The 16,457-nt window shown below is 47.9% G+C and overlaps 1 protein-coding gene across 5 annotated transcripts in view; it reads right to left on the minus strand.

Annotated features, from left to right (window-relative positions):
- The window catches only part of LOC142565968 (sushi, von Willebrand factor type A, EGF and pentraxin domain-containing protein 1-like), a 197,628-nt gene that overhangs the window by 107,001 nt on the left and 74,170 nt on the right, over positions 1 to 16,457 (minus strand). For all 5 annotated transcript variants that reach the window (XR_012824936.1, XM_075676606.1, XM_075676607.1 and 2 more), the window contains exons 3-8: positions 14,188 to 14,234; positions 10,279 to 10,680; positions 8,242 to 8,386; positions 8,046 to 8,197; positions 6,425 to 6,616; positions 5,398 to 5,516 (exon numbers count right to left, since the gene is read on the minus strand). Coding sequence is in view for 4 of the 5 variants with exons in the window: in XM_075676606.1 (XP_075532721.1) it covers positions 5,398 to 5,516; positions 6,425 to 6,616; positions 8,046 to 8,197; positions 8,242 to 8,386; positions 10,279 to 10,680; positions 14,188 to 14,234 (1,057 nt within the window). In the remaining variant the exon portion in view is untranslated. The remainder of the gene's footprint in view (positions 1 to 5,397; positions 5,517 to 6,424; positions 6,617 to 8,045; positions 8,198 to 8,241; positions 8,387 to 10,278; positions 10,681 to 14,187; positions 14,235 to 16,457) is intronic.

Genomic DNA, 16,457 nt, shown 5'->3' on the forward strand with positions numbered 1-16,457 from the left:
AGGAAAGAAGGTTTTATCGAACCTGCTTTTAGTGAAATACGTTCCACCTTAGGGATTACCCAATAAAGACTCCTGCGTGAGCCGAACAAACACAAAAGGGATACACACGTAGGTAGGGTGGGCGCTGTCCTGTGTGTATCTCTTTTGCGGTCGTCCTGTTCGTGCAGGAGTCTTCTTATTTACTGCAACGCGCCAAGTAGCCCTGCAACGTATATTGCTCAAGTACATCTTAGACATGTCATCCAAATTTTAGTGTGCCCCGACACGGTAATATCTGAAAGTATTGCACTGATTGTTGATTTAAAAATGGTTCAGTTCTCGTTTGATATCGGAAAGATTAGTAAACATCCTTTCATTGAGAGCCATATTGCAGAGGCCGTATCAAGAAACGTCGTCTCACTGAATGGTTTCATCGAACTACAATTTTTTAAAGAGCTGTTTCATATAATTTACAGTGCGTTTTAGTTTCATTTCGTCGCAGGATTTTTCAGATCTGTAACGACGGCTCCGAAAGCGAGAAGCCTGTAGTTGATCTTGCATTTGTTCGTACTTCTTTGTGAAAACTGAAAGACTAGAGAAACCATGGAGTACGCTTCTTCACATATAACTTTTCTTTCATAGCTTCCGAGCATGCTGCATGTGTAAGAAAACGAATTAAAAATGCAGGAGGGCAGGGAGGCCAACAGCTGCTCATTTCAGCAATACCCGCGGATACTGGAGTTGAAGAATAATGAAAATCCAGTGCTTTTAGCTTTACAGATAGCAGAAGGATACGTAAGACCACCTCTGAGTGAAACAGGCATCTCTTATAAAGCAAACTAAACGACTGTACAGCGCCATCACCTTCAGTGCGCATCATCATCTGCCATCATTGCGCCGCGTATATCGCGTGGCTCGACTCACGGGCACAAGAACACGCTCTCGACTGGGCTGGTCTACGCAGCCACCTCACTGCTGGCCGAAGCCTTCCCGAATAAATTTAGAGACGAAGGCAAGGCTCGTCGGACGACGTTGCGTCTTTCTACAATGGTGGGCCGGGAAAACGCGCCTTCAACCTTCCGCTCCCATGGCCTTTCCGCGGCTCTAACCGCCACTCCCACCGTTTCGGCCCGGAGGATGGTTCACCCAGCTGGACGCCATCCTGGCACTGAACGACGTCAGGGCGCAATGGGTGAAATACGCCATCCTCCTTGACACCATCCCGGCAGAAAACGTGCCCTCTTCGTCGTCCCGTCCACTAATGTGCGGCCCTACAACGCTCTGAGGTGCTGGCCTACACGGAGTCCGGTACTTCCAGCTCCCAGAGCTGAACCACAAAGTACCGGCCCTGTCTCCACCAACTCGTTCGGCGTCTACCGCGACAGGTGCGTCCCCCAAAGGTCTCTCTTCTTGCGCCATCCCGCCGCGCAGAAGCCGACCACCTTACTTCGGCTAGCGACCCGTGGACCGATAGGTGCGCTACTCCGGAGTACTCGGCCGCTGCCTTCCATGCGCTGACTCAGTTGTTATAGCCCGCGAACCCTCTTACCGTCACGAGTGCCGGTACACCACAGGTGCCAGCCGTGACACTGGTGAACGCGGTGTCAACGCCCGCGTCTGCAACGCACGATCGGCATCACCGCCGCCTGACTAATCCGTCGTCCCCCTGCCTGTTCTCCCATTAAGCAGGGAAACTTCGACATCCACCGATGAGCTCGTTTACTGGCCATCCGTCCCACGACCTTGCCCCTACAGCTGGCTTGCCCGTTTCCTTGGAACCTCCACCGACGCACGCCAAGCGACAAGAACCTCCACCGGGTCACTCGGCCCTATGAACCCTTTTCACCCGGCCGCCGTGTCTCGTGATCCTTGGACCAGTGCGGCTTGCTGCTGAGCCCTTCGCCACGTCATCCACTACCAGTTTATTGCGCGGCGGCAGCCTGAACTCCATCTAGAGCTGTCTACTTTACCATCAGCGCGCGATGCCATCTTCCACACGACACTCAAGCCGACGCTGCGGACGTTAGGTGCTCTGAAACTCTGCCACCCCGTGCTTACAGAGCTGTCTAGGGAATCCGCCGCCACTGAGGCCACCATTCGTCCGCTTCCTAATTTTGGCACTATGGCGTCCCCTTCTACGCCGGTTCTAAGCGTAGGCGCACAATAACGCACCGCAACCACTATCCCCACTCTGCCGGCAAGCCCGTAGGCAACGATCTGCCGCGTCACCAGCAGCGCCGGATCATCTTTTCCCAAGCTTTAGAAACATTAACCAGTGCCAACATGTTGTCGACCTGGACAGGCAGCCAACTTTGTATATAGGCCACATACTTATTCACTTGGGTTTCATTTATGCGATAATCTGTAGCGTCACCGCCTTTATTGGGCATCATCTGTCATCAACGTGTCGCGCACATCACGAGCATAAGACGAACGCATTCTCGACTGGGCTGGTCTACGCAGCCGCCACTCCGCCTTCCCGAATAAATCTAGGGACGACGGCACGGCTCGTCGACGGTGTGTCTTCCTGCAGGCCGTAACAAACTCCATGAAAAGCGCTAAGGCACATTTCTCTACCAGGTTGCCATATTTGCGGTACGGCGGTGCTAAAGCTTGCAAGTGTCTTTAAATCTCCTATATTTATAAGTATATTTTCATACCCTCAGCTAGCCTTTCGTTTATCATTAGTGGCGAAACGTGTGACAGGAGACTTAGTTATCTGTAGTTTCGTTTTCGATGAAATAGGCAGCTCTATTCTTGTTAAACGGCGTACGCCAAAACAGCGTAGCGTGGGTCACTGGCTGTCCGCTTCCACAAGCAGACACACCGAAAAAACAATTGAGGAAGAAACCATCCTTGATGATTGTCTAAGTCAATCGCATTTCTCCCCTGCACGTGAAACAAAGCCCGAACGAACTCGCGTCCTCCCTGGGAAACGCTCATTCGAGGACCGTCACATGCACTGGCCGCGACACTGATGACGCACGATCGGAACCAGGGCCGGTTTTCGAAAAGTACGCGTCTGCGTCCCGCAAGTGGTGATCCTCCAACGGGCGACACTTCGACTCGGCGGCCTGCGATGCGGCCGTTTGCTTGGCGGGCCGCTGTTCTTCGGCCTCGCGAAGCTTCTCTTGTTTGCGCTCCACGGACGCGCGTACCTCGTCGGCCCGTCGCTTCGCCTCCTGCTTGGACACTGCGGCACGCATCGCATACCTGCGCAGTGTCTGCAGGGTCTTGCATTCTTACGCTCCTTTTCCGCTTGATACATGCGAGGGCTGATTGTGGTATCTGCAAGTAGAGGCCTACGTGCGACATAGCCCAACGAAGCAACGTATATTTGTGGCGCGCACACCGGAACCGGCGAGTGGATCAGGGAGAGGAGGCGCCAAGCCAGTAGCAGTGTGCGGGCGGGCGCATGGGAGAGCACCCGGACGGCCTCGCGTTTGACCTTGGCTCCGACTAGGCGAAGAAATGCTTTGCATTTACGGAAAATCTCGCAGAAACCATGTAACGATCAATGTCACGTTAATGCGATTGACATGCATCGAAGCGATGTAGCGACACACGATATTGCCAACGGCGTAACGTCTATACAGCTGGGCTCGTCTCGGGCTTCTTACGCTTCTTACTGCATACACTGCGCCATCTAGCGCCGGGGCCGTAAAGTCCGTGCGTTACGTGGCCTCGCGTTTGACCTTGACTTCGACTAGGCAAAGAAATGCTTCGCTTTTTAAAAATCTGGCAGAAATAATCTAAAGTCGCATTAATGCGACATTCATACCCCCTGGCACATACCTAGTTACCCAAGTCAACATCAAAGAGGTTCTTGGAAGAGAAGCGCAAGTAACACACATACCCATTGATCTTGTGATAAAGTTGGCATGAAAACTGTTAGAGACATATATAGATATGCAGCCCGAGAACTTCCCTATAGATGCTAACCGCCTTAAAACGTGCACTTATCTCAGTAAAGCATATACTTGTGAAGCAGTGACCCAGGCTGGCGGAAAAATAATCGCAACGGCTGTGTCACGCCAGCAAAGCATATGTTTTAGGATTGCGCTACACAAACAGCATGGCTGTGTGTCACCCGAGCAAGGTCCGCGCTTGGCGCGGATTCGATTGGCATTGTTGGCGAGCATTGGCGTTATTTCTTTCAAAAACTGTTGCCCTCCCCCCCATCACATTATGTGCATTAAAACACACATTTAACACACAGGTATGATTAAACTTTAAAACACAGTTAGGACAACAAGCTTTACAGCTGTGTCTCACTCCAGCAAAGCAAATACTTGAAGGTGTCGGGACACGAACCATACGGCTGCATGTTATTCCAGCAAAGCAAATGTTCTTGGCAACTAAAAAAAAAGAAGAAATTGCCGACGAGTACGATACTTTCTCAAGCGAAATGCGAGCACAGCTCTATGCGTATTTTCATTACGCGACATATTGGCTGGCGCGGACAATGTATCTCGTGCGGCACGTTGCAAACCGAGCGAAGTGTGGGGCGACTGCCTGACTAATCGGACGATCGCGAGAGGCAGCGAGTGGGTGACGCGTAGGCGCGATTCGCAGCACGGACCTCCCAGGCGATTCGCGCTATACTCTGGCTCCATCTCGTAGTGATCGTTGCCGCACTATGCTTTTCTACTCACGCTTTCGCTATTACCCTCCTCCTCCGCTTTCCCGCTCGCGTCCTTCATCATCCACTGCGCTCCACGTTCGCCCTTTCATCCTTTGCTCGTTCACCCAGTTAAGCGGACGCTGACGCTCGCCGCAGAAACACGCGCCTAACAGCTGGGCTCTAAAAACTGGACTTGCTCACGAAGGCATTTACGGAAGCAGATTTTCTCGAGGATAAATTTTGTGACAGACGAGACGTTCCTAACAAGGACTCGACCTTTTATTACCGGCAGCGTCGCTATTCCCTCACGTTATGTATATGTATTATGCATTATGCATAATGCTTAATGCATAATGCATTATTATGCATTATGTATACACACAACAATGTGCTCTCCATTGGCGGCAGTGTCGCTACAAGGCAGCGTGTAACAGTGCTGTCCATTGGCGGCAGTGTCGCTACAAGGCAGCGTGTAACAGTGCTGTGCATTGGCGGCAGTGTCGCTACAAGGCAGCGTGTAACAGTGCGCAGCACTCTATAAACACTGGAGAACACTGGAGCAAACAGCAGTAAGCATAGATGGCCGTCATAGAGTCAAACTCTGTCATTGATCAATTGCAATCAATGGACGAAGAGAATGGACGAAGAGCAGAAGAGTAGAAGAGAAGCGTATATGAGGCGTTGCTTTCATGAAATTATTATGGCCAAGTATATTTTTCACTGAGGGACCAACTCTTTAGTTGAAGGGACGCTTTCTGCCAGTGAACGTTTGTGAACAGGAACACGAGACTTACAGGAAACACTTTCTTCGAAGGCGTCGTGGGCACGCTGGCCTCTGTTGCGGGCCGAGTCGGCATGACCGTATCCGGGACGATGGCGTTTGTCGTGGCGCTCGGTGCCGAATCATTCTTCGCTGAAAAGTTCGGGGAAAATATTAAGACTGAAAACGTAATAAATTGTAATGTTCCTTCCTACGCGTGACGTTTTATACAGCCTCGTCAGCTAATCCAAGAAAATCGCACCGATATAGAGGTCCAACGCCCATTTCAGCCTTCAGAAATGTATTTGATAGCTTCCCTATTCGCTCTTTAATCACATCACGCGGCGAAATTAAGTAAGCCATTTGATGTATCCGCACCTATCTTAATTCTCGGCGTACACGAAAAAAAAAAAAGGCTACTCGTGTCAGTGCGCATGCTGTAAAAGTGCGAATAATCATTTGTACAGCAAAGTTTCTGCTTTGTACGCGCGAGGACGAGTATATGCTTGGGTGCATGTTTGCATTACGCTTGGGAGGAATTTCAATCGCGTCCGTTTGTTAGGCCTTGCATTTTTTCGCTCTTGATGCGCGCATGCGCATTGTAAGCTTACAGCTGCGTTTTGTGTGGCTGGATACAGTTGTGAGTTAGCACCCATCCCGTTTCCTTTCTTGTCTTCGTGTTGTCTTGCGCAACCGCACTCAACGTCTGCAAGTCTTTGAAGGTTGAAATGCTTAGCCTACGTGCCGCTAATTTCTTTCTTAAGGCGTTCACCATTTTTACATAATCGCACACTGATCACGTAATGTACCAAATATATGAAAACACAAGTCGTTAAGCTTGCCGAACTGAATCATTACCCGGCAGAGTACATTTCGTTGTCTTAATGACGATTTTAAGGACGATGATTCGTCGAAATTCGGCTGGCAATATTTTTATGAGTAGAAGCCATTGCAGCGCAGAACCTGTAGCAGTGAACCCTGCTTTTGAATGCAAGACCCTTTCGTCCGTGTATAGTATAGACAGCATGCTAAGCCACCTGACGTAGAGACGCAATCCTCACCCCTGCAGACGGGCGCTGGGTGGGGCGTCCAGGTGACCCGCACGCCGTCATGTATGGCGCAGCGAGCTGCCACCCGCTGTTCGAGCGCGTAGCCCGGTTTGCAGAAGAAGCGACACCGGCTGCCCCAGTGGCGGCCTCGGCTGCAACGCGCGCCCCCGTTGTGGGGTCGTTGCAGCGCTGGACAGCGACGCACTGCAAACAGATCGAAAAGCACAGTTGACGTATAGAGACGATCGCCGATCCGGTGCGCTCAGACCCGCAGGAACAGGATCACTGCTACTTTGCGACAGTTGGGAACTGCAGTATTACAAGAAAGCGCTTCGACGACTAGATTAGCTCGCCAATATCTTGATTTGTGCGAAATACATACAGGACGTCTCAAGCAACATTCTGTCTTTTTGCTCGTTTCGAACTTCCGCGCTTAATTTACAAGCGTCGGAGATGTACTTCCATTCCACTTAAAGAAACTGAAAAACAATAAGGAAATTTATTGGAGTTGAGGTGTTATAAGGTGAAAACATTACCTGCAATCAAGTAACCAATAAGCGATTGGAAATGCAAGTGTTAGTATGCTAATAATATGGTGACATTGCTGTTAGCTACAGACACATTCATACGACCGGCGCGTCCTATCACTTCTTGCTCGCTTTGTTAAGGTTTTGCCTTTTGTGGAGCTAATCTTTCTCAGATACTTTTTTTCTCTACAGCCATCTGATGACTGCAGGAAACACTAAGGTACAATCAGCAGCGTACGTACAAGCTTACTAAAAGAACATGCTATAGACATGATATACAGAAGTGAAGCAAGTTTATTCGGTCATACTTTTTGCCAAATAGAACGAAAATATGATTGAATAAACTTTTATTATAACGACGCAGTGTATCGCGGTCAGTGCCAACTTAAAGTACCGCCTACATGTGTTTCTATAGATTTCAAGTCGCCAGCCACCAGTGCACTTGGACTATCTGCATGGAAACGGAACAACGTTCAGAAGTGCCACCGGCAAAAACTTTCTTGTAACTTCATACGTGTAAGCTGCCCAAGTAAAAGCTGCAGTGCTTCCAGGTGCAAACACATGCGTCGTGAGAACTTGGCCGGCACCCTGTTTCCATAATGGTCCGTCTTTTCCCTGGCCCCGTGCGATTACCCTTGGCAGCGGCTCTACGTGCGAGCAACGGAGCGCAGCTAGCTTACGTGATACGAATGAAGTCATCAGAGCTCCTATGCAACGTCCGTTGCAAAGCGCAAGACCCCGCTTCGCATTCTCCGTTCATGTGCCAAGGCTACAACGCGTACAGTCTGTTGACTTCCCAGAGAGCGTAGCTCGTGCCAAGTGTGGAGCCGTGCGCAGGGACTGCCAAGAAGTGTGTGTTAACGGCACGTCGCTCATCACACCAGCTACCACAATAGGCGATCTACTGAGAGTAGCCACGTGGGAGTGCGGCCACTCAGGAAGCTACGCAGAAGGAAATCACCACATCGCACGCATTCACGAATGCTATATGGCGCGCGTTGTGCGCCCCGTCACGCTTAAATCTACGTCGGCAACTACGTCGATCGAACGAAATCTTTTGCAGCAAAGACTTCACTAAAGAACACACGCGAATGGCGGGTGTTTACCTTTGACCCTGAGCTTGTAGTGACAGCTCTGGGGCGCAATGCCTGGCGCCTGGAACGTAAAGCCCATCTGGTAGACACCCTCCATGACGAGTGAGCCCGGCTGCGGCCCCGCGGTGGCTGTCAGGCGCACTTCTCCTGGAAGAGACGCAAGCCTAGAGAGAGGAGTCCCGCGCTGCTGCGCCCCGGGCCGACCCACCTGGAGCAAGGGCGCAACCGAGGCTTGGGCACCTCGGCGCACGAGAAGCCCGGCCCCACCCACACCGTGCGGTCCTTGGGACAGCGAAGGCACGTCCGCGGCTCGGCGGGCGACACGGCGTTGCTCGGTTCGGGCGCGATGAGCACTGCGTGGGCACAACGTAAAAATGCGCCTCGCGTTTTCTCAATGGTAAACGCCTAAACTGCGGGCATATGCTCATCCTTAGCTGCAATACATGTCACTAGAGTTGCTGCGAACCAATATCCGGTGCCTCTGTAGTACATCTGAAGCTCCGAAGCTCTCGAGATTGAGGGTGAGGGTTGTTTTTGGGAGAATCGGGAATCCTGTAGCTGGCCCTTCTCCACTTCCCCGAGTGATTTCCGGTCGCAAGCTGCTTGGCTCGCATACGTTTGACAGTGCACTAAACAGGGCGTAAAGATGACTAGCTATTATGGGTTCACATGTAACGGCAATTAGAGAAGACGTGCGAAAGTGCTAACAAAACGGAGAGAAAAATAATAACCGCACGTTTTTATTTGTCGTTTTGAGATTTCAGAAAGTCAGCTTATACTACACTGAACGGCGAGTCGATGCGCAGGGTAGAAAAATGCATCTAGATCCTTTATGGCTGAGCAGGAGCCGGCGGTTTCAATTCCTGCCCGCTGAGGCCACATTTTGATGGGGCGGAACGTGAAAACACTTGTGTGAGAAGTATCGCGTGCACATTAAAGAACTTCAACTGGTTAAAATGAATCTGAAGACCACCACCATTACTGTGACTCTCTTAGCCAGAGTGTTGCCTTTGGATGGTAAACCCCAAAAGTAAACACATAGCAACCTTCATGGCAGAAACTCCTGCGCGCTTCATTGAAGATCAGTATATGCTCAAGCACATTTGATAAAGAAAAAGAATATGCATTATATGCACAACACTTCATTCGTCGTAAGACGACAAAAAACAAACTGCAGCACATCTGCTCTTCATTTGCGCAAGTCAAAACTGGGATAGTCATCGCATTTCTCACCGCAGCTGCAATTGAAATGAGACAGCTTGTACAACAGTAACTTGAGAGACGTGTTGGAAGGTATTATGAGAGTTCGGCCGGCAGAAGTGACTGAAAAATATGCGGATCATTTTTACGCACCCTTGCATTTTCCTTGACCAGAAAGGAGACAGACGTTGGCGCACGAATACGGCGGCAGCTACTACTTGACTCTTCTAGATTTAGTGTTTTTCACATACTACGATGCTATACACTCATTTTTGTACATACATGCGACACATACATAAAACGCACTGTACGTGCATATATATGTAGAGCATGTTATATGCGCCTATGATACAGGACGCGCCAGCTACATTTAGCCAGACTTTAAATATATGCAAATGCCACGTAGCTCGACAGAACAAAGGTAATCTTTGCCGCCGCTTGGAGATGCTCAAATTATTTTTTCATTACGCCTAATTAGATTATTAGTCTTATTTAATTAATCAACTTCTCAAACATTATAGTTAGATGAAAAGTCTCAATGAGAAGATTGTAGAGCGACATGAAAAACTCCGGACGCAGCTTTCTGTCGCTCAATACGTGCTGTATAAAACTTGTTTCTTTTTTTTTGAGCGTGAAAGAAGCCCGCGAATACACGCACAGTACCTCGAGCGGTCGGTCTCGCGGCAGATTTTGCGTGCATTCGCGCGCTTCTTTCACGCTCGGAAAAACACTTTTATGCAGCCCGTATCGAGCAACAGAAAGCGGTATCGGGAGTCTTTCATGTCGCTCTACAATCTTCTCAGACATTCTTCAACTAATAATATTCGAGAAATTAATTAGGACTAATTTCTAATTAGGCGGAATGAAAAAGAACATAATTTCAGTATCTCCCAGTGACGGCAAACAAAATTACATTTGCTCTGTCCAGCTACGTGGCATTTGCATATTTTTTTTAAAACTCTGCCTAAAGTTAGCTGGCACACCCTGTATAACATGCTTTGATTTTCACGGTTCACCGACGTGGTAAAATCGCACGGTGCCGTACCTCTGGCGAAGGCGGTTCCCTCTGGGAAGTGCTCCTCCTGTCGCTGAAGATGCGGCGGCGAAGGTGGTGGCGACGGGGATGACGTCAGTCGAGGCGGAGGCAAGTACTGCGGTCGAGATTGGCGCGGTATCGTCCACACGTCTACATAGCCTGTGTAGGGCCCGACGTGGTAGCCTTTTCCCCTGTAAAGAAGCTTGGCCGCCGACTGGCTGCCGAAGCTATAAATTATGTCTGGCACCCTGTGACTGTGCGTCCGCCTTCGATGCTGATGCCTTTGGTGTCGCCTGGTGCTGTGGCCCGACGGTGTGGGCTGCGCTCGGTCCTCGTCAGGCGCGCCGTATGGCAGCGGTCCTGATGACGGCCTCGAGTCCAAGCTGATATGGCTGTCTTTGTCCTTTGTGCCTGGACACAGGGAACCGCAGGTGGCATCAATTTACGACACTTACAGTCCCAAACACGTCATGTTGGAAGACCGGTGAAGTTATCCTTCCTGTTTTACAGCCGGTATTCTACATATCATAAGGGGTCGACGTAGAGCTAGTGGGCGTTTCATTTGGAAGGGGAAGACGAAAACTAATGAAGAACGACTACACATATGCGCTGCGTTTTTCTAATTCTAGACATGATTACATCAAAGAGCGCAACAGATATTTCCGAAACAGGATAAATAAAAAATACCTGCTGAAAAAACGGTCATGCTGCCCAATCGGACAGGCGTTGTTGCCTTTCAATTTCTTCAGCGAAGTCAGAACTATCCTCGACAGCCTCCCACAAAACCACACTACCGGTACAATCCGAGTATCACCAACCCCTCCTTTCGTTTTTATTTTTGAAATACCGAAGTACTCTGGTGTCTGCACATCGCATCATTTTGCTCTTTACAAACGTTACGCGGAGAAGCAAGCACTCCTTTAATAGAGGTGCAACAAGCAGCCCGCCACTATTCAGCCAGTTAAGTTGGTCACACCAGCAAATGCTTTCGGACTGATCAAATCTCAGCGGCGGCGGCGGTCCCAATCCGATCGGCCCTGAAATGCAAAAACGCTCGTGTACCGTGCCATGCACTGGGTGCGCGTTAAGGAACCCCAGGCGGTCAAAATTAATCCGTAGTCCCCCGCTACACCATGCCTCATAATCAGATTGTGTTTTGGTGCGTGATACCACAGAATTAAATTTTGAAATCCTATCGCAGTGCGTGCCAAATACAGCGAAGGTGGGAGGTCATGCATCCTGCAAATAAACAACGCCCGAAAGCCTAAAGCACCATCGCAAAGAGCTGCAGGACGGAAACATTGGACTTAGGCGAGTCCTGTTACGTTGAAGTCATTTACTGCGACAGCAGCAGGTTCTTACAGCAGATAGCGCCATCTTGTCAAAGAACTGTTTTTTTTTTTTTTTTGCGATGCGCACAATTTCGTCCTCTTCAACAGCAGCGTTTCTTTTTGCGGCCTCTGAAATATATATATGCACAAACGAACGCAATAATTAGTGCGTCTATAGCTCCACCCTGCACATTGCTGCAGCCACATAATTTTTAATCCCAGTGGCATGGTGGACGGAAAAGCTTTGATTTTGCTCTATGCTGAAGGTGAAGCCGAGCTGTTAACCGGATATCAGTCGAGCTGATGACACGATAACGGCAACGGCCTGCGGCCGTCAGTGTAACCGAATGACGGGTGCCGCATATCCAGTTTTGAGCTCTAACTGCGGTTGCAGTAAAACGCATACAGCGACCACCTCGGTATGCTGTTACAATTTCAGTACCGGGCTTTCATTCCGACCCGAGTAGCTTCTTATCAGGTTTCATTCGCTCAAAAGACAAAGTGGTGAATTCGGGGTAACGCAATCTTCGCAGCGATAAGCGGACGGCACGCGCTAAGCTCGGTAATTCTTTCCGCGGGCAGCAGGCAGTAGCCTGGCACAATAATGAGATAAGTTTCTTCAGAGGTCTACTTTTTTTTTTTGTGAAGCATGGAACACGCGAATTTTGAAACGACTGTTCATCCAAAGAACTAGTAGAGTATGCAATATATTACGCTGCACCATGAAAGCGTCATTGTCTTCGGACTTTTTTTTTTCTAATGATAGGCATATCAAGGTTGACTTCCTTTTCTGCTTGTGGGAAGAAAGTGAGCAAGGCGGCATTAACAACTGCCACGTACTGATTTAGCCCCGACATTGAAACGCGTGTGAAAAGCACATTATGCGCGTACTTAGCGACAATATGGTGAAATTGCACGATATATGGTAATATGCCGCTGCTAAGCAGTAAAGCACGATTTCATATTAACAGGTTTCCCTCTATACACTCATGAACGAAGCTGACATGCTTACTCAAAGTTATGCATACTTCTTTGGCAAGCTATAGAAGTAAAGCTGTTCACGATGAATCGTGAATTGGGCATTATTTGTTCACGTTCACCGAATGAGTACGAGCATGTTTGAAATAAAGCTAACACGTAAGTTATTTCGTGTATCACAGCTCCCCTACGATGGAACATTGATGAGAAGTTCCTGATGAAGGCCATGCCAGCGTCCTCTACGCGTCTACAGCGCGCAACTTATTGACACTTACGCCTGTGAATGCCCATGCAATTGAAAGCCTTGCCTCAGTCCACCCGCCGGGGCAGCTTCATCTTTCGGTATCGCGGAGCGAGAGCACGTTATTTCGCACATTCGCTTTTTGAAGCATGGCGGTTACAACAGATAGCTAGGATTTGATAACTTTTTGCGTCACGGTAGTTTACCTCCGTCATTATCATACGCCATTTTCAACGTTATTGCCATTATTTCAACAGCCACACACCTGCCACCTGAATGTCAAGGTGGTGTGTGAATGATATGTTGAAAAAAGTAAACAATAACCAAGACAAGCAGCTGCAGACACAGTGTTACTCTCCGTCCATGGAAGCACAAAAAACTGTTTTGCAGGATTCCACGGGCACTTCACGGAGGAGCATTTTTGCATGACGGCTTCGTCTGCTGACCACCTCAAACATTAGTTTTAAAGCATTTCTTTTTCCTAATCCCACAGGTTTCTTTTAGCTTCACCGGCCATCTTTTTCAGTAACATCGTTTTTCTCATACAAGCGAACTCCCGTGCATGAAATAGTTAGGATGGTTCTGTTCACGAAAGTGAAGGTGCCCAACATTATGCGAGGGTACATGCGTTTTCCTGAAGAAAAATTAAATCAAAACTCTGCCCCAATCTAGCGTAGCAATTGTACCATGCTATACACAATCATAACCCTGCTGCATTCAGTGATGCGAGGCCGGATGAAAGGAAATCTGGACGCAAGCAGTTCCCTCGCTTGTTTCCTGTCTACGGAAAAACTGTTGTTTTCAAAACCACACGGCTACCGCGACCTGTGCCTCCTTACCGTATGTCCTTTTCAGGCATTATGGGAAAAAACACATGCAGCAACATGTTGCATGCCGACTGGTGCAAGGCCTTGAGAAGTGAACCGTTTGGAGACGCAATGTGCCTTAATGCTTTGCTTTTTTTAAAAAAAAAGTGTCTGCTTTCTCACAGATTACTGCTTACGCAAACAGACTAGCAGTGCATACTGCAGTGAGCATCTGCTTGCAAACTTTATTCCCGTTTTCTATCGCGCTCTCCTTCATATATGCTGAGAGGACGGCGAATAAATACAAAGAAGCCCCCCCAAAAAGGCTCTCAGATGGCCTCTTTATGCGTGCGGTGAATTTGCCTCCTACAAATGTATGAGGCTCTAAATGGTGCTAGAAGGATGGAATGTCCTCAGTGATACGCTGTTTTCCCAAACATTCAACGTATTCGGATGGCTCATTTAGAAGCGCGTCGCGAAGATAAGGCTTTCAGGTACTAAGCATAAAAATAAGTACTGCGGATCCCGCTTTTGCTTGCGCAAAACACATATCGTTTCTTACCATTAAGTGGAAAATTGCCTAGGAAGTGGTGATGCTCTGTATGGGACCTGAAAAAAATAAGAAAGCTTTAAATTTCTTTTTCCTGTGATCTGGAGATAAGATTTCACTTTTGAAAAAGCGAGCACCTGGCAGCCAGCCATCGTAAATCAGCATTTTTGTGTAACTACGTTTTGACTATGTACTACCTATTTATGAACGCGGCAACGTGAGGTTCACGGCATAATTCAGGAGAGACCACAGCTTTTTTGTGCTTGGTGGTGGCTTGTTCTGCGTGTAAAAAATTTTCAACCAGAGCACGATGTGGGGCTGCTATAAAACAGAGGAAGAGTGAACGAATGCCAGGACAATTTTTTTTCATTGCTTTGCTGACAACACATTCGTTTTTTCGTTATTCGTGCGATAACTCATTACGCCAGTGCAGTTCCATTAAGATAAGGCCTGACCCCTTTTCGTCGCCCTTATCAATTCATCTTTTCGACGACACGCGGACAACTAACTTCCATAATATGTTGGAAGAAGGCAATGGCAGAGCAGGAGGATATGCTGCTGAGCTAGTTGGTGTTTGCTTACAGACTAATTAACGCAGCGCAAGGACAACTACAAACAAAGAAAAAAACGCACAGAGACACAGGCGCTTCCGTCGTGTATGCGTATTTTTCTTCATGGTTGTGTTCTTGTCCTGCATTAATTGTGTCCGTATGCAACGTACACCCCTGAGCGCAGCGACTTGTAATCTCGTACGCATTTGCCTGCTTTAAAGCCAGAAAAGTATTTGATCCGGAGCCAGCGGCTATCTCGGCTGTTTAAATTCTGTGGTAAAACGACAGCATGCTAAACAGATTCACCATAAATGAATCATTCGTCTGCATACATCCTCTGTAGTACAAAGTACTTCAGCTAAACCTAGGTAATTTTTAGACACCGTACCCCCGATATAAACAGGTTATTTCTCGGCGACAATTATTCGCTGCTGCGGACATCAGAAATTGTGCGACAATCACCGATGAAGTTTTCAACGAATGTTATGCCTGTATTTTATATTATATATATATATATATATATATATATATATATATATATATATATATATATATATATATATATATATATATATATTTCCTTTCTTCAGGAAGCCTGTCTCACATGAATAATCGCAGCCAGTCAATGCTCGATGAATGTTGGCTCGGCAGGTGTCTCAATAATATCAGCAGTTTTGAGATACACATCCGTACGATTGTGGCTAAATGTCGAGGGTGATGCACGTGTCTTCCCCAAAAAGCGTCTTTGCTTTACACACTGCGGTACGAAGTTATACGAAACACGAATCACGATGGTCCTGAGAACAAGCCTTGAAAAACTTGCGGCCGTCTCGTCAGTCTCAGTGATTAACACGCCTTGAACACAGATCGGGTTTAGCTAAGCAGTTTAAATGTGCGTCCAAGGGCAATTATTTTGCAATCGCTAAGCTACGGCCGACTGCAGATATCCACCGGTGGAAGTGATGTGTTTTGGAAATAATGAATAATCATCTCTACTCTAGTAACCTCAGGAATTGCTTATTCAGATTGAAACACTCGGTATAAATAGGGTAATCATGCACGTTTGATAATACATATAACTTTGAGCAACATACTAGTGCGCCATGCCACTAGGATGTACCACGCTCCTCACGCTTGATTCGAAACGACAAACGCATGTAGCGTTGAAGAAGCACAGTTCCTAATTTTTTTTAACACTCACAGGCCTATATTTATCCCATATTGTTGGGGGCACACAATTTAAAAAAAAAAGGCTCAAGATCAATCTTTTTAAGTCACACAGGCTAGAAAATCTAGTGCCAAGGCTGAACTCTGCAGCGGATCCCGAATTTTCTTACAACCACAATAGTAAGGCTTTGGGGATCTTTCATGTTTTAGCTATACAGAACTAAGGAGTAGAAAGTCAGAGCTGGCTTGCGGGGTTCCCTTCGTCCTTTATTTTGCCTAAAAGATAAAAGCCTATCAACTCAGCGAACTCTGCTTCTGGAAAGGGCGCTATGTCTGATGCTGCAAGTGACACACGACAAATTTTTTGCCTTCTTGTCAAACGAGCAGTATACGACATAGCTATACGCCTGAGCTATACACCTGATAGGGAGAAGTGATACTGCATTTGTGGCTTGACTATCTCCCGAAATACATCACATCCTGTGGGCTAACAACTTACAAAATAGACACCGAATTCATTCTGCGTCAGCATTTGTTTATAAAAGAGTATAATTCGAGGGTAAA

Source organism: Dermacentor variabilis, unplaced genomic scaffold (genome assembly GCF_050947875.1).
Source record: "Dermacentor variabilis isolate Ectoservices unplaced genomic scaffold, ASM5094787v1 scaffold_12, whole genome shotgun sequence".
Lineage (NCBI taxonomy): Eukaryota > Metazoa > Arthropoda > Arachnida > Ixodida > Ixodidae > Dermacentor > Dermacentor variabilis.